Consider the following 23,782-nt stretch of genomic DNA (forward strand, 5'->3'; position numbering starts at 1 on the left):
TCTCCATTGAGTTCTCTGAAAAGAAAAAACCCTACATGATGTGGCTACAGTATGGAAGATTACACACCATCACCAGTAAACAGATTTCTGAACTCCAGACAAGTTATTTTAGTGTTTTGTCAGCTGAGTGTGCTTAACTACTTCGCAAGGTCCGCAAGTTAATTTGCTGCGCAAAAAATTTTTTTATGTCCAAATGGACTCTACTGTATTTGCATATGAGCTTGTATGCTTTATGTTTCACAGATTGAAAAAGCATCAGCTGTTCTGGAACAGATGGAAACTGAGTTGCCAGACTCCATCATAGAAAAGGCTACTGCTGTGGAGCTTCAGGATCTGCTGCAGTTCTGGTCACCGTACCAGGACAGACTGGACTGCGAGCATCGAGCACTTTCCGCACTGGAACTACGAGTCGCAAGGCTACTGAGAGTCCCCTCCCACTTGGAACAAGCCCCGCCCATTCCGCTGTGTCAGGAGCTGCAAACCATGCAAGAGCGTTATCACAGGTCCGAAGTCACCAATTTATATTTTACTAATAAAATTATATTTTATAATTAATATTTACTCAAGTTGGTTCAGTGGATGTAAAGCGCGAGAAATATTTTGATATCTCCTGGGAGTAAAGCAATTTTAATTCCAGAGGGAACAAACAAGGACATGATTGCAGTTTGGCTGTCATAGTACAGGCTTGCATCTTAGCTTTCTTTTTGTTTCTTACTTTTTAAAGTAAATTCATTAAATAATGGTGATACTATTTATCTTTCTCTATGCCATTCTTCTCTACCTCCTATAAAAGACAAAGATACCTAATATCTGTCATAACCCTTAAGATTTATTTATTTATTTATTGCGATAAAAAAATGCGATTGACTGTATGAGATATCATGAGGAAATTTTATATAAATGTTTATTTGATTTACTTCATGTTTATTTACTTTACTTGCATTTTTACAGGATTTATTTTCTTTATGTCTTGCAGTCTAAAGTCCCGGAGTGCTCAGGGCTGTAAGGCTGTGCAGGCGGAGATAAAAGAGAGGAAGAAGGTATGTGAGGAGTTGCAGGGGATCAGGGAATGGCTCGTCACTGCAGCATTCGTGCTGTCAGAGCTGGATAAAGCGCCCAAGACTGAACGTCTGCAGGTGTGTTAATCTTCATCTAAAAGTAAATGAACCAAATGTGAGTAAATGCACACATTTAATTCCCAGAGAATTCCCACATTTGTTTGGGAAGTAGAATCTTACCTTTACCTGACCTGTCTGCTGTAGATTTGTGCTGCTGTAATCATAGAGCCTGCCCTGTGCTCATCCCAGGACTCATTCATAATCTTTACTGTTTTAAATCTGGTCTCTGCTTTCTAGTCTCAGAAGATTTTCCTCACCATGGTCAACTCTGGCTTGCTTATTAAGGATCCAGATCTATATCTGGATTTCTGAAAAGCAGTTTTGTAACAAATAATGTTGTTAAAAGCAAAGCAGAGATATTAAATGTACATTGATACCACTGCCGACATTTGGTTTCTGTGTAGAAATGCCTCCGGAAGGCAGTTGGTTTTATGTTTCATGGTTTAAATAATGCACCTACTTGACCGAGGCGTTGTTTGGTCTGAATGGGGCTTGCTTTTGAGTAAAAGTCATTTTGACTCTTAGGCTGTGTGCCATCGCCAGTCAGGAAAATCCTTACATGCAACAGAAATACGCAAACTTTGCATTTCAACTGTTTCTTATTCAAACTCATTCCTTAGTTCTCTTCATTTCATTTCCAATCTCTGACCCGCTCACAGTTTCTTCCTATTGTGTAAAGCCCCGCGGGCCAAACAGCTTGGTCATTATGTTCTCACCGTATCTTTCACGTGCAGTAAGCATGAGCTAGTTCCGAATATTAGAGATGGGTATTTTTACACACATTAATTTTCAAGGCCGACTAAGGCTGAGTGTGATGTCATCATTCATACACAGACTTAATGTACACTTTTTGTTTCTCTTCTTTCATGGTTTAAAAAACACCAACATGGGAATACAGGGTTATAACTGTTTCAGTATCCTTTATTTCTTTCCCGGTCTCAAATAACTAATTACAATATGAATAGAGGGAGCAGAGTATTATCTGCAGCCCAGGGGCTGAAAGGTAAAGACGCTTGATGCTTAGCAGCACAGAGAAAGAGAAGCATAGAGTGGTTTAGTACGCTGCATGGGATTCATTAATATGAAGCTGAGGGGTCTGGCAGAAACCTGTAAATCATAGCGGATAAACCGGTAAGATGCATCACTACAAACCGAAGAAATGATAGTGATTAAATGAAGAAATGATTTTAATTGTAAACCACATTTTAAACCACACTTATTTAAAAAAAAAAGAAGTGTAATCTGAGGCCAAGATTCATGCTGTTTTTTTTGGGTTTGTTTTTTTTAAATTAAATAAAAACATTTTTTTGTCAAATTTAAGCAATAATAAAATGGGTATTTCTTGGTGTGTGTTTTTTTTTATTATTATTATTAGGCTCACTGCTATACTACTATACAAAATCTTATATACATCAGGAGTTTTGTAAAGATTTTTGGAATTTTGACCATGACCATTCTAATTGCCCAAGAGAGCAAAATTGACTGTGCTTTTGGGGTGGTAGAGGCATATGCTAGTGACACAAACCAGTTGTGGGCATTTTGTGAACTCATGTTTGTGGAACAATGTAGATAGCTCTTTTCTCTGAGTGTGTTATATTGTTCTGTGACTTCACATAATCAACAATTCATATACATTCAGTATAATTGCGTGAATCAGAGGAAGAAGTTGTCACTCTATCATTTGATACAGAGCCAAGTACAAATAAAGGTGAAATTAAATGCGGGGAAATGGAGCTGTATACAAATAAATAAATAAAAAATGCAGATTGTGATGATTTTAGCCTGACTAGATTGATACAGCAGTACCATTATTGTTTAGCTCTTATCATCCTCTAAAGATTAAACTTTTTAAATTCATGTCATCTCATGGATTAATAATGAAATGGCCATAAACACCACCTGTTCATTTTGTAGGAGCTATATTCTGAACTGTGTACCCAGAAGGCTGTTCTGCAGCGCATCATGGAGGGTCTTAGGATGAAATATTCACATATGTACACTCTGGTTCCTGTGGAGATAGACGGCCCATTACAGGAAGTCTCTCACTCCCTACAGGAAGTGGTAAAGAAGGTACAGAGTATTTTTAAATGTTCATCCAGTGGGTTTTAATTTTTTTTATTTGTCAAAATCCAACCCGCGCCAATGCTGTAAGCTTAATTACAGTTCATTTACATTATTATTTAGTATTATTCTAAAACATTTTTTACTTTACGTTATTAAAATATCTAATCAGATAAGACACGAATCTGAGTAAATAAATAAGCATTAAAATTTTCAAATGATAGAGAAGGTCTCTAAATGTAGTTTTTCATGATCTCTAATTTAGTGGCTTCTCACTCATTAACAGACAGGTACTTCTGCCTGCTGTGTGTTTCTCTCCCTGACACACACGGCGCGAGAACACACACACACACACACACACACACACACACACACGCACGCACACACACACAAAAGATGTGTTAGATTAGCCACCTGCTGCTTGTTCTCTCGCTTGTTCTGGTCATTATGGCTTGGATCTCCTGTGGTTCCTGCTACTAGTACCAATTTAAAGTAGTTACTTGTCACTGCATTGCAACCACCTGCTGTCTTGAGTTGTTCCCATATAATCATTTGTAGAAAATGGGTGTCAAACCCAATGCCATTGCCTAAACCCAATTTCTTATTCTTAAATATGACATTCATTAACTATGTAAAGCCTTAAAATGTCACTGTACGAAATTATCTATACTTATACAGTTTTATAGCTGCCTATATAGTTATGAACAACCTGCTTTATGATGCTTATAAATAAAACAGTCTCTCACTCACTTTCAGGTGGATGTGGCCGTCCAGAAGAGTGGCCCTTTACACAGGCTAGACGCTAAACTATCAGAGATCAATTGGGGTCTGGATGCTGTGCAGAGCAGACTGATGAAGAAATGTCCTAATGTTGATGAAGCTGAGAGCACACAGAAGGTTTTTCTCACAGTTTATTCATACAGAGCACGATCTATACCTATATCTAAACACTTCATCTGACTGTGAATGAAATATTATCACTGTGAAGATTGTCAGTGTTTATAGACTCAATAAATCACACAATTACTAGCTATAGATGTGTGTGGATATTATTTAAAAGAAACGAAAAGCGCAATATGAAATAGTCTTCCAAAATTACCAGAATTATCTAAATAAATGATTCTATGCAAAAATTATACTGTTATTGTTTTCATCATGATCACACAGTCTTAGTGTAAAGTGAACTGAACTCATATTGTAATTCTAAATCTATCAAGATCATACAGAGGGGATTCTGCACTCTGCTCTTGGTACCCTTTTAAAATGTTTTATAGAGTTGAACATGAATGTAGTTAAGCTTTGCCTCTTGAGTGGGTTCTCTTGACCTTGAGCTTCAAGTGGTCACTGGTACATTGCGAACAACACATCAGTAGTATTCACAGGCAAAAGCAGCCAAAGTACAATTAAACAGTTTAAACTACAAGGGCAATTATAATCAGCTCTGGTTAAATATGAGAGTCTTCTTTTGTAGCGTGTGTGGGACGAGTTGAATGGCTTACACTCACGTCTTCAAGCGGTCGAAGTGGAACTCCAGGATCTCAGTGAAGAGAAACCGGAAGAGGTGCAGGCCCTGAAGGAAAAAATCTCTCGGACCCAGGAACTGCATACACACCTTTCCAAACAAGCTGAGGACAGGACGGGCTTTCTCAACAAGGCACGACTTATATATATATCTGTTTTTATCAACTGAAAGAAGTAAATCTTTTGTTCAGCCTGATTTACAGAAGTGCACAGTGTGTTATTATTAAAGTATAATAAAAAAAAATTATCAAGAATAATAAAAAAAAGGATGTAACAATTAATTTAATTAAAGGCCCCTATAACAGAAATGAAGACAAAAAATAAAACCAGATAATAATCTAAAGTAATAAGACATGTACCTAAAAATATATACTGTGTATATATATATATATATATATATATATATATATATATATATATATATATATATATATATATATATATATACAGTGAGGAAAATAAGTATTTGAACACCCTGCTATTTTGCAAGTTCTCCCACTTAGAAATCATGGAGGGGTCTGAAATTGTCATCGTAGGTGCATGTCCACTGTGAGAGACATAATCTAAAAAAAAAAAATCCAGAAATCACAATGTATGATTTTTAAACTATTTATTTATATGATACAGCTGCAAATAAGTATTTGAACACCTGTCTATCAGCTAGAATTCTGACCCTCAAAGACCTGTTAGTCTGCCTTTAAAATGTCCACCTCCACTACATTTATTATTCTTAATTAGATGCACCTGTTTGAGGTCGTTAGCTGCATAAAGACACCTGTCCACCCGATACAATCTGTAAGAATCCAACTACTAACATGGCCAAGACCAAAGAGCTGTCAAAAGACACTAGAGACAAAATTGTACACCTCCACAAGGCTGGAAAGGGCTACGGGGAAATTGCCAAGCAGCTTGGTGAAAAAAGGTCCACTTTTGGAGCAATCATTAGAAAATGGAAGAAGCTAAACATGACTGTCAATCTCCCTCGGACTGGGGCTCCATGCAAGAACTCACCTCGTGGGGTCTCAATGATCCTAAGGAAGGTGAGAAATCAGTCCAGAACTACACGGGAGGAGCTGGTCAATGACCTGAAAAGAGCTGGGACCACCGTTTCCAAGGTTACTGTTGGTAATACACTAAGACGTCATGGTTTGAAATCATGCATGGCACGGAAGGTTCCCCTGCTTAAACCAGCACATGTCCAGGCATGTCTTAAGTTTGCCAATTACCATTTGGATGATCCAGAGGAGTCATGGGAGAAAGTCATGTGGTCAGATGAGACCAAAATAGAACTTTTGGGTCATAATTTCACTAAACGTGTTTGGAGGAAGAAGAATGATGAGTACCATCCCAAGAACACCATCCCTACTGTGAAGCATGGGGGTGGTTGCATCATGCTTTGGGGGTGTTTTTCTGCACATGGCACAGGGCGACTGCACTGTATTAAGGAGAGGATGACCGGGGCCATTTATTGCGAGATTTTGGGGAACAACCTCCTTCCCTCAGTTAGAGCATTGAAGATGGGTCGAGGTTGGGTCTTCCAACATGACAATGACCCAAAGCACACAGCCAGGATAACCAAGGCGTGGCTCTGTAAGAAGCATATCAAGGTTCTGGCATGGCCTAGCCAGTCTCCAGACATTAACCCAATAGAGAAACTTTGGAGGGAGCTCAAACTCCATGTTTCTCAGCGACAGGCCAGAAACCTGACTGATCTAGAGAAGATCTGTGTGGAGGAGTGGGCCAAAATCCCCCCTGCAGTGTGTGCAAACCTGGTGAAAAACTACAGGAAACGTTTGACCTCTGTAATTGCAAACAAAGGCTACTGTACCAAATATTAACATTGACTTTCTCAGGTTTTCAAATACTTATTTGCAGCTGTATCATACAAATAAATATTTAAAAAATCATACATTGTGATTTCTGGATATTTTATTTTTAGATTATGTCTCTCACAGTGGACATGCACCTACGATGACAATTTCAGACCCCTCCATGATTTCTAAGTGGGAGAACTTGCAAAATAGCAGGGTGTTCAAATACTTATTTTCCTCACTGTATATATATATATATATATATATATATATATGATTTTTATTTTTTTTTTAACTTCCTTGCTTAATTAAAAGTGAAACGTATTTAATAATTATTTAAGCTTAAAACGCAATAATTTAATCAGGCAGAAAAAATAATATTCCATACAGGTTTATAATTTGAGTCTGTTGTGTTTTCCTGCGCCTGTGTATGTGCAGATACGTGGTTGGCTGCAGGAGCAGGATGAGATGGTGAAAGGATCTCAGAGCTGGATTACTGAATCTCAGTCATGGTTGACTTTGCCATATATGTATACTACAGCGAAATGTCTGGACAGCCATGTTAATGCTCTACAGGTGAGGCATAGTTTACACTGCTGTACACTTTTATACTTTTTCACCAAATTTTTGTGGGTTTTATTCATTCTTTGGAATTATAATAATTATTATTATTAATTACTGGAAGATCACTCTTATCCCACATTACAATTTTACCATGTACAGTGTCCTATAATGCACACTTGTGATTCCAGTGTCCAGCAGTGTAAACAGCCTATAGCACTTGATCAAGCACAATTTATCAATAACGGTTACTAAACTTTTATTGATAAATAATAGGTTGTGCTGGATCAAGTGCTATAGGCTGTCAAATAACAAATGTGTTCTGTTGAAAACCAAGTGATTTAAGCGATGATTACAACTAGGACTGTTCATAAAGCCAAAAAATTTTATATATATATATATATATATATATATATATATATATATATATATATATATATATATATATATATATATATATATACACTATATGGACAAAATTATTGGGACACCTGACCTTTCCTTTCATGTGGTTCTTCACCCAACTGTTACCACAAATCTGGAGGCACACAATTGTATAGGACATCTTAGGATGCGGCATAATAAAATCTTGTGTTTACTTGCACTTGGAAGCCCAAACCTGTTCCAGTATGGCAATGCCCCTGTGTACAAAAAGCGAGCTCCATGAAGATATGGTTTGAAGAGAAAGATCTTGAGTGGTCTGCTATAGAGCTCTGATCTCAACCCCACTGAACACCTTTGGGATGAATTGGAACGCTGACTGCACCCCAGGCCTCCTCACCTTACCTCACCCACCTGACTTTACTTACACCCTTGTGGCTGATAACCACAAATTTCCAAAAGCACACTCCAAACTCTAGTGGAACATCTTCCCAGAAGAGCAGAGTAAATTATAAAAGCAAATGGGACTAAATGTTGAAAGCAATGCTCAAAAACACATACCATACTTATAGGTGTCTGCAAACTTTTGGCAATATAGTGTATATATAAAACTTTTTCTATCTCACGTTATCCAATACTGAATACATGTAACTTTCACAGCATAAATACTGACACAGCTTTTGAACTTGCCTTTTTGTGAACTTGTCAGTGCTACATAACTATACTGTACAATAACATTTCCAAGTAGAGCACAAGCACACACTTACTATAGTAAGATAGGTTTCCATTTTATTTTCTGTTCATTAGCCAAATATACCTTTGCAGATGGTCCTTGACGACTCGGCGCAGATTCGCCAGACTTTACAGGGATTTGAGTGTGTGTTAAAGGAGATGGCTAGTGTGTGTGATGTGGGCGGACTTCAGAAAGAGCTGCTTGAAGCAGACCGGCGTGTAGCGGACATGCAGAGCAGCCTGCTGGAGCCTCTAAAAACGTTAGAGCATGCTGCAGCTGTGAGTGTCGATATATTAAAACTATTTATCCTTATTTTATTCAAAATAAATACATAAACTGTCATAAATCGTTAATGCTAAACTGTATTCCAAGCTTCCCTCTCCTGCTGTGCACTAAACAGATCGATGTGACTACTGTACAGTTCACATCCATGTCTGAAAGTTTCTTTAATTTGTTTACTATGTCGGATGTGACACTTTGCTGCTGTACTTCCATCACAGGAAGTGGATGCCATGGAGTCTGAGGTCAGGATCATGGAAAACGACGTGTCTGATCTCAGACCAGCACTCACCTCAAAGCAAGGCATCAGCCAAGACAAATTTAGGGTACGTGCGAGTTTTAAGCATTTTTCGGGGGTTTTTTTTATTTTTTTTGTGAAAAGAGTTACCATAATTTAATTATCGGTCCTTTTTTTCCAATTAGGCTGCAATAAACAGGATTGAGCTGATGAAGAGGACAGTAGACGAGCTGAAGAGCTGCAAGACTGGACTTCGTTTGCCAGAAGGAGCAGAAAGCACACTCACTGTGTTCAGTCGTGCTGACTTACTACTGAATAAACTATTGGAGCTAGAGCAGGTGAGCACACACATTTACTAAACGCACACTTGTGTGTGGTACAAATTTTGAAGGCCAAAAATCTGCCTAATGTACTTTTATTGACTTCTAACAAGATTCTGAAGCTTGTAGCTCAGACTGTTGACAAGAGCATTGCTAAGGTCACTACAGTTCAGCAAATCTCTAATTTGTTCATGAATAAAGTCCCCTCAAATACTGCTTTAGAATACTAGATATAATTAAATATTTCATTAAACTTAATTATCTAAACCTCAGCCAGTGACGTACCATTATTGTTAGCTAACCTAAATACATTCTTAGTGCAACTAAAAACTTACATTGTGCACTCAAATCCTTTGTGTAGTAAAACCATTATTTTATAGTAAAATAAAAAAAGAAAAATAGCTAGCTGGGCTATATCATCACACATGCATGCACTTCGATACTTTGCATTAATTTGCTATTTCTCCTTTTAGTTGGCAATGGAGCACACTGTTGTGGTATCAGAGCAATGCGAGATTTCCTCCACACTCCGCGTTCCTCCCACTATTGTAGAAGAAGAACCTCAGGTACAGACACTACGATTACATTTCTTATTCTCGATTAGTTCATAGAAATAAAAAGCTATAAAAAATAAAAATAGATAGCTGAAAGACGTACATTTTATAAATCTGTGTGTGTGAAACAATGTGAAAGAAGTTTGTTTAAAACTTTTAAAAATTATTATTTTTTTTATGCAAAAAATCATATAAATATTCACATCGTTTACCATGACACTCAAAATTGAGCTTAGGTGCATCCTGTTTTTACTAATCATCTTTAAGATGTTTCTTCAACTTGATCCCACCTGTGATAAATTCAGTTGATTGGACATGATTTGAAAAGGCACACACCTGTCTATATGAGGTCCCACAGTTAACAGTGTGTGTCGGAGCACAAACCAAGCCATGAAGTCCAAGGAATTGTCTGTAGACCTCCAAGACAGGATTCTATCGAGGCACATATATAGGGAAGGGTATAGAAAAAATTTCTGCAGCATTGAAGGTCCCAATAAGCACAGTGGCCTCCATCATCTGTAAATGGAAGATGTTTGGAACCACCAGTACTCTCCCTAACCGAGTGATCGGGGTCAGGGAGATGAACAAGAACCTGATTGTCACTCTAAAAGAGCTCCTGTGTTTCTTTGTTGGGAGAGAAGAATCTTTCAGAACAACTTTCTCTGCAGCACTCCACCAATCAGGCCTACATGGAAGACACATGACAGCCTGCCTGAAGTTTGGCCATGTCTGGAGGAAACCAGGCACTGCAAATCACCTGGTCAATACCATCCCTAAAGTGCAACATGGTGGTGGCAACATCATGCTTTGATCATCTTCCCCATACCCCTGTCCTGTACATCTGCTTCTTTTACCCCAACCACCTGCATGTCTTTCCTCACCACATCCATAATCCTCCTCTTTGGTCTTCCTCTTTTCCTCCTTCCTGGTGGCTCCATCCTCAGCATTCTCCTACAGACATACCCCATGTCCCTCCTCTGCACATGTCCAAACCATCTCAATCTTGTCTCCCTCATCTTGAATCCAAAAACGTCCTACATGCGCTGTGCCTCTAATAAACTCCGACATAAAAAATTTTTGTACTTCAATTAATTTTATTTATTTAATTGTGTTAATATTAACATTTATATAATAAAAAAGAATAATTATTATTAAAATAAATTTTTTTTATATATCTACATATGTGTGTAAAGTTTTTTTATTTATTAATATTTTTAACAGAACAGATTTCTGATGCAGAAATCAAAAATTCATGCCGGCTTTTTGTGTGTGTTTAGGACAGTGTTTTGGAGCAGGGGCAGGTGGAGATTGTCCGTGTGATGGACGATGTGTTGACACGATCCGGAGCTGTTCTGATGAGTGTAAAAGAGGCAACACTTGAACAAAAAGTTGAATCATCAGTTCATACACAGGTTAACATACACACACACACACACACACACACACACACACACACACACACACACACACACACACACACATCATGACATACAATATTACATAAAATAGAAAATTGTTGACAGTGTCTGTTATGTGTTGTGTATATATCAGTGGTGGGCCGTCAGTGTTTAGACCGGCAGAGAAGGCTTTGTTGGCCCTATCAGAAGCACTGACCCACATTTACAACCTAAATTCTAATATTTGTTCCATGAGATTGTATTAATTTATTTCCAACAGTCTATTGTCTTTATTTCATAGCGTTTCTCTTGGCTGCACTGCTTTCAGTACGTGGATGTGGATGTTGGATTTTTTTTGTCCAATCAGATTTCAGCCTCTATGTGCTGCCATGTCAATCTAATCTGCCCAGGGCCTTCAAAGTCTGTACTGCTGGCCTTTTTACCGTAGTCTCTATTAGCAATGGGTCTGTTTCTTTAACCAATCAGATTTCAAATTCGTCTCACAGCTAGCTGGCCCAGAATAGCATCAGCATTTTCAGCAACATGTCCTCTGAATGGTTGGTCAGAGAGAAAAAAAACAATTACAAGCCAAGTTCGACTAGCAAAACACATTAATACACATTAATAAATCTAAAATTAGATTTTTTTTATGCCTACGGAGGAAGAGAAATTGATTTGGTTTTGGACATTTTTAAAAATACATTTTTAAGAAAAGCTAGACATCGTAAGGAGAGGTCAGCCAGCCCTGAAGCTAACTAGCTTGTCTCAGCCTGGGAAAGGGTTTGTTCACCACTTCCAGACCAGTGAATACGAGCGGTACCACTGGCTTATGAGTCTGCATTTTTGGTGAGTAAGTTGTATTTTATTTGAATTTGTAATGTTTTTGTCATGTACTTAGACAAATATTGATTCTGAACTGCTCCAGATGCACAGTTGTGGTTGTAGTGTAGAGGTTTGGAGCTTGCTTTAGTAAAATGGTATTCACCCTCAATATGTGAAATGCCTCTCTCTATAATGCCACGCGTTGTTATATTGCGTTTTTGTATAGTATTGATTAGTATAATTGTAATGTGATAGTAGTGGTATTAAGTGGTGGATTAAGTCCCCATTGAAGGCCCCGGTACCAAATGAATAGCCTGCCACTGGTATATACTATATGTATAACTAATCAAACTCATACTACACTTATATTTCAGATAAAAAACACTGACAAAATATCTGCCTTCTAAGTGGAAAAGCTTTCATACTGCAGTGTTTGCAAAAAAAAAGTTAACTTTACTGTGTAATTACAAACTCATATAATATATATCTGGTCTGTTTGATACCTATTAACTTTGGGGACTAATCACTGTCTTCAAACAGGAGGTTCCTTAGGAGGAAAATCTCATGAAGATTTAATTAGATGAAAAGATGATGAGAAGAGGAACGTCTCAGTGAGATTTAGGTTTTGAGTTCTTTTACTGAGGTGAGGTTAGGGTTAGGTGTAGTGTAGATAGTAATATACATGTGTATGTGTGTGTTTAACATGACAGAAGCTAGGGCATGTGGAAGAGGAGGAGGAAATATATGTGGACGTAAGAGAAGACACTGATGATGATGATTTCTATGAAGATGCAAGAGATGATGATGAAGGGATGAGAGGACCTCCTAGTGCTGCAGGCTGTGAGAGAGTGATGAGTTGTAACAAGGAGGTAAAAGAAGGATGTTCCAGGAGGAGAATAATCCTCTTCCGTGTCCTCATCTCTTCCATTTCTCTACATCAGTTCATTCTTCTTCCTCGTCTTCTGTCAATGCTTCTTCTTCACTGTTTTGTGTCACATTTTGCTCATCACACATTTCTCCACCCAGAGCACCACATCTCTCTAGGCGACTTTCTTCTGTCTTTATTGCTGTTTTTTTTTTTTTTTTAAATGAAGCGCAACGCTGTGTGTGAACTAACCAATTTCCTGCTTAATAATTATGAAAGAGATCTTAGAACATTAGATCAAATCTTTTTGGGATGTTCAACATTTAAATTTTTTTAAATAGAGAAATTGTTCTTTAATAATGAGACCTTTTAAATGCAACGGTATATTTAGGGTGCAGTTGAACTTTATTTTTTCAAAAGATTATAATGACCCTTGATTGAAAAAAAAAAAAAGACAATACAATAAAATATATGGACAAAGGTTTGTGGATACCTGAGCATAAGGATGGTATGTCCATCTAATTCAACATTTAGTCCTTGTTTGCTGTTATAATAAACGCCATTCTTCTGGGAAGATGGTCCACTAGATTTTATAATGTGCTTGTGGAGATTTGTTCTCATTCAGCCACTAGAGTGTTAGTAATGTCAGGTACTGATGTAGGTGAAGTGAGGAGGCCTGTGGTGCATTCAGTGTTCCAATTTATCCTATAGGTGTTCAATAGGGTTGAGGTCAGAGCTCTATAGCTGGAGATCTTCCACTCCACCCCATGTAAAGCATATGTTTATGGAGCTGGCTTTATGCACAGGGCATTGTCATGCTGCAACAGGTTTGGGTCTCCTTGTTTTTTTATTTTTGTTTAATTTTGTGTTACCACATCTGAAGACATTCAATACAACTGTGTATCCCCAACTTTGTGTGAAGTTTGAGGAAGAACCACATATACGATATTGACAAGGGAAACCTGACTTTTACAGTCATATGTTTAAGATGTGCTGCCTTGTATTCTTACAGAAGAAACTTAAGGGAGACTTCATAAGTGATGAAAGTGGGAAAAAAATCTCCAGATTATTACTCTACATAATTATTGAATGGTGACTTCAAGACATTTTTGCTAAACAATACTTTGTATAATACGTTGTGTGTTGAGGCACATGTTAGCTAGCTGTATTATGCAGTCGCTAGCATGATATTTAACTAGCATTTTATCAAAATTATTAAAAACGTAGAAGAAATGTAGGTGTGTGGTGCATACGCTGATTCTGAGGGTATATGCTGATTTTTGTGTCTGGTTAAAATCATAACCCAACTTGACTGTGTCTCGAGCTGTATATCAATGGTCTCAGTCTATTCTTTTCTTTTATTGATTAGAGTTTACTTTTTTGTCTTCTTCATGTACTCCTATCTTTCCTCTGCCTGGATCTGATATTTAATTGTTTGTTTGCTCACCTTATATCACTTTTTTTTAATTTTTTTTTTTATTGTAATGTCATTTACGATACATTTGAGATGTTTTGGTTTTCCGCACTAGCCATGTGCATGCGTTTTCTCTTCCACCTGTAGATGGCCCCGCAGTCACACTTTCATCGTCCTCCATGGTCTTTGTCTGACTGCTCACTTTTCCCCTCACGGTTGCAGTGTGTATTTGAGAACTTTGGGAATGCAAATAAAGCTCATGAATATTTACTCACCGAGCCTGCTGGGTTTTTACACCACTCTGAGTTAGAAAGCCAAACTTTATACTGACTAATGTTTTTACTACGTAGGACACCGAGAGCGGAGAAACGGCTCCTGCTGACTCGACACAGCAGGAAAGGAGAGAATCAGATGCAGAGGTAAACCTTTTGAAAGCTTTTTTGCTTTGTTTATCTTTATGTAATTAGCCCATTCTCAACTGTGGTATCTGCAGATCAAAACTCCCAAGATTTTTGTAACACAAAAGTAACAGGACCAAGCAATACTAAAATTTTTAAAATTACATGATAAATAAAACGATGTATCATTATTAATAATGTATTATAGGTATGAATTTACACCTACATAAGCCTTTCATGGCATCCAACAGAAACACATATAAACACTTTGAAGTCACATTTTCCAGATTACTATTTTATGCCAAATTGACATTACTATAGTCAATAATTTGTCAGTATTCAAAAGCTGACATGACAGCTATATAACGCTATCTATATAAACCCTTAATAACAGCTATATAAACCCTCAATCAATTAACCCATTAATTCATGTCTCCTGAGGGGTTTGTAGCCACTTCAAGCGTTCATTCATTATAACACCTATACAAGCCTGTCATGATGCCTAATTTAAAAGCACATATACCTCTATGAAGGTATCCTACATCCTAGTAGCCTACATAAGCCCTTATTAACAGCTGATACATAAAGCCTGAGCTGTCATGGAACTTATTTTAATATATATGTGAAACTTTAAAACTTTTGTTTATTTTTGGGTTTATATTTTTGTTTCTGATGTAAGGGGCTTTTGCATAGAAGTGTTATTTAGGCCCTGTCAATATAACAAGTACATAGACCCTTAATAACAGCTGTCATAATTTAATAGGAGAAAATGTTTTAGCAAAAATCTTAGATGTTATAAAGGAGTGTGGAACTTAACAAAATATATGAGAAACTGCAAGCTAATTTAAGGTATACTAATATATAATCTATAATAATAAGGTACCCGTTAGGCTGTTTTTCATGACGGCATAATTTTATTTCACTATCAGTCACTGCTGTTCATTTTGTGATGATCAAAACTTCAAGAATATGAAAGAAGACAGTTTTAGCACCAAGTGAGGACAAAATGGTGTTTTGCTTGTTTGTGTGACTGAATTTTTAAACTTGTCTAACCTGATTGCTGTTACTTTCTTCAGGCAGCTGAAAGCGAGCTTGTCGCCCCCCTGGAATCGGGCGACCCTGAAGCTGCATCTATACCAGAAGCCTCTGTGAGAACCCAATCTCCCCCCAGAGAGCTGGTAACCAATACCCCATTCGTTAAAGAACGCTCCACGTCTCCTTCCGGAGGCCAGCAGAAGTGTGTTGTCTCTTAGTGCTAGAGCTCTCTTTTTACTGAAGTTGTTGATCTTCTAGAAATACACTCGCCTTCTAGAACCTGTACATCTGAAACATTCTAGAATTAGACCCGCCTTCTAGAACCTGTCCACCCGAATCATTCTAGAACATGCTTATGACTTTTAAGTGCAGTGCATTTACATGGGGCCTTTGGTATTTTATCAAAGGCAGGATTATGATGAGCCAAAAATTTAGTTTACATCCTAGACATTCTCAATTTTTTTTGTCGGAGGGTTTTATTCCTCTTATGTCTCAGCAATTTGCCAATAATAGCATCATATAAAATATTTTTTCTTATGAAAGATTTATAATGAATAATACCTTGTCCTTTTTTTATATCCATTTAAAGAACTGTAAAAGATCCCCACTGAATGTTGCAGATCTCTGAAACTGGAGACTCTTTCCATAAAAAAGCTAAATGAGCAATAAGCTATTAGGATTTGCCAGGTAATGCAAACCTGTGATTTGCTGCTACAGTTCTGCCACAGCTAGGAAATTAATTAGCACCTTCTGTCCAATCAAAATAGAACAGTCAAACAGTATGTCACAAAAGTGAGCACACCACTCACATTTCAGCAACCATTTCCGTATCTTCTCAAGGGACAATACTATACTCTAAAATGTATCCAAGTTTCATTTTTAGTCAATGTGCAGCTTGTATACAAGTTCAGATTTACTGTCCTCTGAAAATAACTCAACATACAGCCATTATTGTCAAAATAACTGCCAACAAAAGTGATAACAGCTGTACATTGTGTAACTGTGCAAAGCCTCATGTCCTATTCATCATGTTTATGTTTATTTTGTCTGCTTGACAGGACTATACAAATTTGTTTATCTTGTTTTAGAGCAGTTAAAATTTGGTACTTTGAGTACAATTCTCTCATACTGACTGGATGTTTAACATGGCACCTCATGCCAAAGAAACTCTGTGCAACAAGTCGGTTTGCATGGTTGTCCTCCCAGAAGAAAGCCTCTTCTGGAGCTGGCTCGCAAGTTTGCTTGCACACAATTTGCTGAAGACAACCTATCCAAGAGCATGAAATTTTGGCACCATGTCCTGTGGTCTGATGAGAATAAATTTGTTTGGCAAAGATAGTGTCCAGCATGTGTGGTGACACCCTGGTGAGGAGAACCAAGAAAACTGTGTTTGCCTACAGTCAAGCATGGTGGTGGTAGCATCATGTTCTGGGGCTGCATGAGTGCTGCTGGTACTGGAGAGCTGCAAGTCATTTGGGGAAACATTGAGTAAAACATACACTGTCAACCCGCAGTTTTAAGACATAATAACAAACCCAAACACACCACCAAGATGACAACTGCCTTGCTGAGGAAGCTGGAGATGAAGGTGATGAAGTGGTCAAGTATGTCTCTAGACCTGAACCCTATAAAGCACCTGTGGGCACCATGTGTCTAACATCCAGCAGCTCTGTGATGTCATTATGGAGGAGTGAAAGAGGATCCCAGCAACAACCTGTGCAGCTCTGGTGAAGTCCATGCCCAGGAGGATTAAGGCAGTGCGAGATAACGATCGTGCTCATACAAAATATTGACACTTTGGACACAGTTTTGACATGTTTACTTAGGGTTTACTCAGTTTTGTTGGCAGTTATTTTGAGAATAATGGCTGTATGTTGAGTTATAATCCGAGGATAGTAAATCTGTACTGCTATTCAAACTGCACACTGACTACTGTAAAATATATCCAATTTCATTTCTGTAGTATTGTCCCTTGAGAAGATATAAAATGGTTGCTGAAATGTGAGGGGTGTATTTACTTTTGTGAGATACTGCAAGTGCTGTGGTGTAAAAATATTTAATTTCTGAAATAAACTTTTGATCGGATTATTTGTTTAGAGGTGTCTAAAGGATTGAACACCTTGTTTTATAAATTATACTGTGCTTGAGAAAATATTAAGACTAATTTTGGAAATTTTAGTGCATCATGAATATTTCAGATAATTTTTTATGCTTTTGTATGCACTTTATAAATCTAATACAGTATATAACATGTACAGAATAGGCATACAGTAGGCACATGCCTTGTTCTTATTGTGTTGTTAGACTCCAGCAGAGAATTTCTGACCGTAACTCCATGTTACTTTCAGCATTGTCTTCAGTTTTACTAAAAATATAATGTCAGTGCTTTTCTAAATTAGTTTTATAGCACATGATTCACTTTTGTGTTTTGCCTATGCCATTTAGTATAATTCCAGCAGTGTGTATTATATGAGCAGTGCCTTACAATTTCTATTCGTGAGATTTAAAAGCTTGCTTTGCCTGATGCTGATAAATAAAATTAGGGATTTCCCCCACACTGTGTTTAAATAACAAAATAGTTCAATGTGCCTAGTGTACAATTACACATTCTTTCTTCTTAAATATAGGTTGCTGAAATGCATTCAGGAAAATAAAGTGCTTTTTATTTATTTATTCCTTTATTTATTTATTTATTTCTATCATTCGTCATTTTCCGTGTAAATGCACTGATGATGTAGCTCTAAAGCTTGTGCATGCTCTCTGTTTCTTCATCCCGCTTCCACCTTTTGTGAACAATTTTGTCTGATTTGAAAACAAATAAATGATAAAAAATAAATAAATAAAAAATAATAATAAACCCTCAAAAAAATCTACCCCACGGTCGTCTTTCTTTCTCTTTCTGTATGTTAGGAACGGGGTGCATGGAAGGGGAAGCAAATCGAGTCAGAGAGGCTGAAGACACACACCAGCAGCACACAATCTAGGTTTAGAAAGTGTACACACACTCATGTAGAAACCACAAACTCTCAGGGAACCGTAACTCCATTCCAGGTCATGAACAGTTCAGCTGGAGAGCCGTTCAGACGAGAAGAGTTAAAGTCTCCGGGCTCAGCCTCCAAAGACAAACACAGTGTTATAGTGTCAGATCAGGGACCACATGCGCCAGTCCTTTCTGCACCGACATTTACAAACCGTCGTGAGAGAACGGCGGAGGACTTGGTAAGCAGGGTTTTTTTTTTTGCTCTTGATGTGTAGTGCCCAAAATCTACCATACTCATCCTGAACTCATATGCTAACACACTATGCCCCTGTGTTAGCGTGAACTACCAATAAAAACTTTAATTATGATTTCGTTCAGTACTGACTCACAACTAAACTATAATGCAAAAAAAACCCAGATTATCAGTCAACTTTTTATTCATTTTTAAGCATATTACTGTATTGTTCACCTTTAATGGTCATCATGACTGCAGTTTTTACTTAAGTTATTTTACACACATCATTGCATGTGCTGTATATGTTATATTCAACACCCACAAATACATTTGGAAGAATCGTAATATACATTAGAGTGGCTCAATCCAGGATCATCTCCTCCTCTCAGGCATCTTATTAAAGTTATGATGCAGCCCAGGCGCCGCTTTATTGAGGCCAGGATTCGGTTGTGCACAGCAATATCGCCGCTGTAGTAAATGTCAGGGTCTTCTATTTTAGACATCTTAAACCCTTTGGAGTTTCTGACAGGGTACAAATGACTAGCGGGTGAAAGTAGACCTTGTGTGTATTGGGATGAGTTTTACAAACCTGAGCCAGTGCTTAGGTTATCAACTCTATTATAATACAATAAAGAAATATATTAACAACCATTAACATCATGCAGTTGTTATAAAGATAGAAATATATGATGCAGGTTTCTATGTAGAATCTGTTTAATGGAATAGTAGATTTTTTTTATGTATTAAATGTAGTGTATTTAAGTGGGGGTTTTTTGTGCTCTGGTGAGTTACCAATAATTGTATTAATTGTTAACTTTTATTTCCCTGCAGCAGTGGCGTTAAAATTAATCCCACAGACTCACAGAAATGAATGTCTTTCTTCCTGAATCAACACACACACACACACACACACACACACACATACACACACACTGATGAGTCTAATTCATAAAGCATTATATATTATTGATGTGAAAAATTTATGTAGTGTGAAAGTATGGAGTCACATGGTATAACTCTGGGCTCTTGTAGAAATATATGAGAATGTTGGCTAATTCGAGAAGTGAAAAATTTCTCGCACCCACAATGGACTTTTTGCCCAGAGTCAAGTGTGTGTGTGTGTGTGTGTGTGTGTGTGTGTGTCTTTATTTTCTTCCTTGTCACTGGAGCTGACTATGAAACCGACCAGTGCTTTCAGGAAGTAATTTTAGCCACGGGTGGGTGGGGCGATGTGAAGGGGTAAAAAACAGAGGTGGCAAAAGTAAAAGAGTCAAAACATGAGGGAGACGGAGAACGAGAGTGGTGTAAGGAGTGTGTGTTTGTGTATATATGTGTGTGTGTGTGTGTGTGCGCACTTATGTCAGTCAGTGAAGAAACTATAAGGAAGATTGTCATTCATTGTAGGGTGCAAAGAGACAGACACTAGATCAGACAACAGATATGTGTGTGTGTGTGTGTGTGTGTGTGTGTGCGCGCAAGAATAAAGCAGTATTTCTGGTCCTCTCAGGGGTTTAAACACACCCAGTGGTTTAGACATTTATATAAACACACGTGAGCTACCTGTGTTACCCGGCTCGCTCTCTGCCTTTCTGTTTCTTCCTCGTGTTCCCTGCCTCTCGTTCTCTCTTTCTGTTCATTATCTGTCGTGTTTGTCGCTGTAGGCTGAAGTTAAACCCTGGCACTTGGGTGAAACTCCCCCCCTTGACGGATCGCTCCTTTCCTGCCATGAAAGAGCTGCACAGATGGAGCTCTGGCTGGAAAAGGCCCAGCTGACTCTACACAGCAGCATGCAGCAAAGTGTCGAGGAACAGCTGCACACCTGCCAGGTGAGTACCGTCACATAAACACACATACACACACACTTACATTTTCAGTGTAATAAATCACTATATATATCAGTCAGTCATGTTTTCTTGTATATATACAAGTATTCGTTTAAACATTTTATGTTGTGTTTTAATTTGGCTATATTTGCGTGACTTATTGACTTATTTATAAATATATATATTTTTGTAATCTTTATTTTATTTATTCATGTTAATAATTGTAGTTTCTATTTTGCTGCTTATTTACTGTTTTATTTATTTGGCAGTTTTTTTATTTATTTTTCTTTATTATAACTTATTTTGACGTAATAGTTTTTCATGAAAAATCAACAATGGTGTATAAATATTTTAAAACCGTTTAGGTTACTGGTCCTTGGGTGAGAGTTTTGGTTAATGATTGTGGCTGAGGATTTTTTTGAATTCCGGAGCTGGGACCCAATGTGCTGATTTTCGATGAGTTAATTGACCAAAGGACAAAAAAAAGCGATGTAAATATGTTTTATACAAATCATTCAAAGTATGTGGTAAGAAAGTGCATGCTGCAGATGTTTGCCTCTGGGGCAGTGCTTTCGAAAGGATGTCTTTTGCTCTCTGTGTTATCTTTAATTGTTCCTTTGAGGTTTTTGTTTCTATCCTGGGGGAACAGAATTGTAGTTTCTTTCTGATAGATTCTTAATTTTTTTATTCATAAAGAATTTATAAAGGAACTTATAATCAGATGATTAATAGAAATCATATTGAAGCTAATCGCAGAAAGTTAAAAATATAATTCATCACGGTGCTTACAAATAAAATCTGAAGTTATAATTTGGAAGTCGCAGTGTGTAGACAGGTGTGTGTGTGTGTGTGTGTGTGTGTGTGTGTGTGTGTGTGTGTATGTGTGTGTGTGTGTGTGTGCGCGTGTGCATGCATGCCTGATAACTGTTTGATCAGATTCAGATGTGTTGACCCAGAGTTATTAATGCAAACAGTCTGACTTTCATTAACACACAGTCGCTAAATAGATTTGACTAATAAAAGTTGCCGTTTCCACAGTAACCGCTCGTTCATAGGGTCTTACCTGGCAGAAGCTCCACATTTAAGAGTGAATTTTTAAAAAAGGCTCTTTGTGGTAAAGTGTTTGGTAAGAAGTGAGATGTTGGTTTATATTAATGGAAGGAGACTTCACTGCCAGTCAAAGCCAGGAACTTTTTCCTGACACATTGAGGTGAAAGGGGCGGTGCTGGGCCATGGGTTTATGTATGTGCCTACACAATAACAGAGTAAATTCAGCACTGTGTAGGTCAATTCTGTACTCACTACTGCCAGAGTGAGAGGATTCGTGGATGGATTAAGAAATAATAGACTTGCTATTGTGGACTTGCTGTTTGTCTTCAGGGTGCAGCACTGACACGTCTCGGGTTCTCTTTTTTACCTCCCGCACACACACACATACACACACAAACACACACACACACACACTACACACACAATACATACAACAAACATGCACACACCTTTCATGCATTCATACAATACATTCTACAGTATATATATATATATATATATATATATATATATATATATATATATATATATATACATACTGTATATATTCTGTATGTGTATGTATATATATATATATATATATATATATATATATATATATATATATATATATATATATATATATATATATATACAGTGAGGAAATAAGTATTTGAACACCCTGCTATTTTGCAAGTTCTCCCACTTAGAAATCATGGAGGGGTCTGAAATTGTGGGTGCATATCCATTGTGAGAGACATAATCTAAAAAAATCCAGAAATCACAATGTATGATTTTTTAACTATTTATTTGTATGATACAGCTGCAAATAAGTATTTGTACACCTGAGAAAGTCAATGTTAATATTTGGTACAGGAGCCTTTGTTTGCAATTACAGAGGTCAAACGTTTCCTGTAGTTTTTCACCAGGTTTGCACACACTGCAGGAGGGATTTTGGCCCACTCCTCCACACAGATCTTCTCTAGATCAGTCAGGTTTCTGTCCTGTCACTGAGAAACACGGAGTTTGAGCTCCCTCCAAAGATTCACTATTGGGTTTATGTCTGGAGACTGGCTAGGCCATGCCAGAACCTTGATATGCTTCTTACAGAGCCACTCCTTGGTTATCCTGGCTGTGTGCTTCGGGTCATTGTGATGTTGGAAGACCCAGCCTCGACCCATCTTCAATGCTCTAACTGAGGGAAGGAAGTTGTTCCCCAAAATCTCGCAATACGTGGCCCCGGTCATCATCTTCTTAATACAGTGCAGTCGCCCTGTCCCATGTGCAGAAAAACACCCCCAACACATGATGCTACTACCATGCTTCGCAGTAGGGATGGTGTTCTTGGGATGGTACTCATCATTCTTCTTTCTCCAAACTCGTTTAGTGGAATTATGACCCAAAAGTTCTATTTTGGTCTCATCTGACCACATGACTTTCTCCCATGACTCCTCTGGATCATCCAAATGGTCATTGGCAAACTTAAGACGTGCCTGGACATGTGCTGATTTAAGCAGGGGAACCTTTCGTGCCATGCATGATTTCAAACCATGACGTCTTAGTGTATTACCAACAGTAACCTTGGAAACGGTGGTCCCAGCTCTTTTCAGGTCATTGACCAGCTCCTCCCGTGTAGTTCTGGGCTGATTTCTCACCTTCCTTAGGATCATTGAGACCCCACGAGGTGAGATCTTGCATGGAGCCCCAGTCCGAGGGAGATTGACAGTCTTTCATTTTCTAATGATTGCTCCAACAGTGGACCTTTTTTTCACCAAACTGCTTGGCAATTTCCCCGTAGCCCTTTCCAGCCTTGTGGAGGTGTACAATTTTGTCTCTAGTGTCTTTGGACAGCTTTTTGGTCTTGGCCATGTTAGTAGTTGGATTCTTACTGATTGTATGGGGTGGACACGTGTCTTTATGCAGCTAACGACCTCAAACAGGTGCATCTAATTCAGGATAATAAATGTAGTGGAGGTGGACATTTTAAAGGCAGACTAACAGGTCTTTGAGGGTCAGAATTCTAGCTGATAGACAGGTGTTCAAATACTTATTTGCAGCTGTATCATACAAATAAATAGTTTAAAAATCATATATTGTGATTTCTGGATTTTTTTTTTTAGATTATGTCTCTCACAGTGGACATGCACCTACGATGACAATTTCAGACCCCTCCATGATTTCTAAGTGGGAGAACTTGCAAAATAGCA

General features: G+C 37.8%; 1 protein-coding gene across 1 annotated transcript in view; it reads left to right on the top strand.

Moving 5' to 3' along the window:
- Window positions 1–23,782, top strand: part of syne2b (spectrin repeat containing, nuclear envelope 2b) — a 112,693-nt gene that overhangs the window by 42,079 nt on the left and 46,832 nt on the right. The window contains 16 exon segments of the mRNA XM_083540557.1: window positions 244–503; window positions 977–1,136; window positions 3,033–3,188; window positions 3,936–4,076; window positions 4,651–4,833; window positions 6,950–7,087; window positions 8,279–8,464; window positions 8,687–8,791; window positions 8,889–9,041; window positions 9,497–9,589; window positions 10,855–10,989; window positions 12,507–12,665; window positions 14,426–14,494; window positions 15,550–15,651; window positions 18,419–18,727; window positions 20,385–20,549. Of these exon segments, the coding sequence (XP_083396683.1) occupies window positions 244–503; window positions 977–1,136; window positions 3,033–3,188; window positions 3,936–4,076; window positions 4,651–4,833; window positions 6,950–7,087; window positions 8,279–8,464; window positions 8,687–8,791; window positions 8,889–9,041; window positions 9,497–9,589; window positions 10,855–10,989; window positions 12,507–12,665; window positions 14,426–14,494; window positions 15,550–15,651; window positions 18,419–18,727; window positions 20,385–20,549 (2,514 nt within the window).

The sequence above is a fragment of the Silurus aristotelis genome, assembly GCF_946808225.1.
Source record: "Silurus aristotelis genome assembly, chromosome: 4".
NCBI classification, from domain to species: domain Eukaryota; kingdom Metazoa; phylum Chordata; class Actinopteri; order Siluriformes; family Siluridae; genus Silurus; species Silurus aristotelis.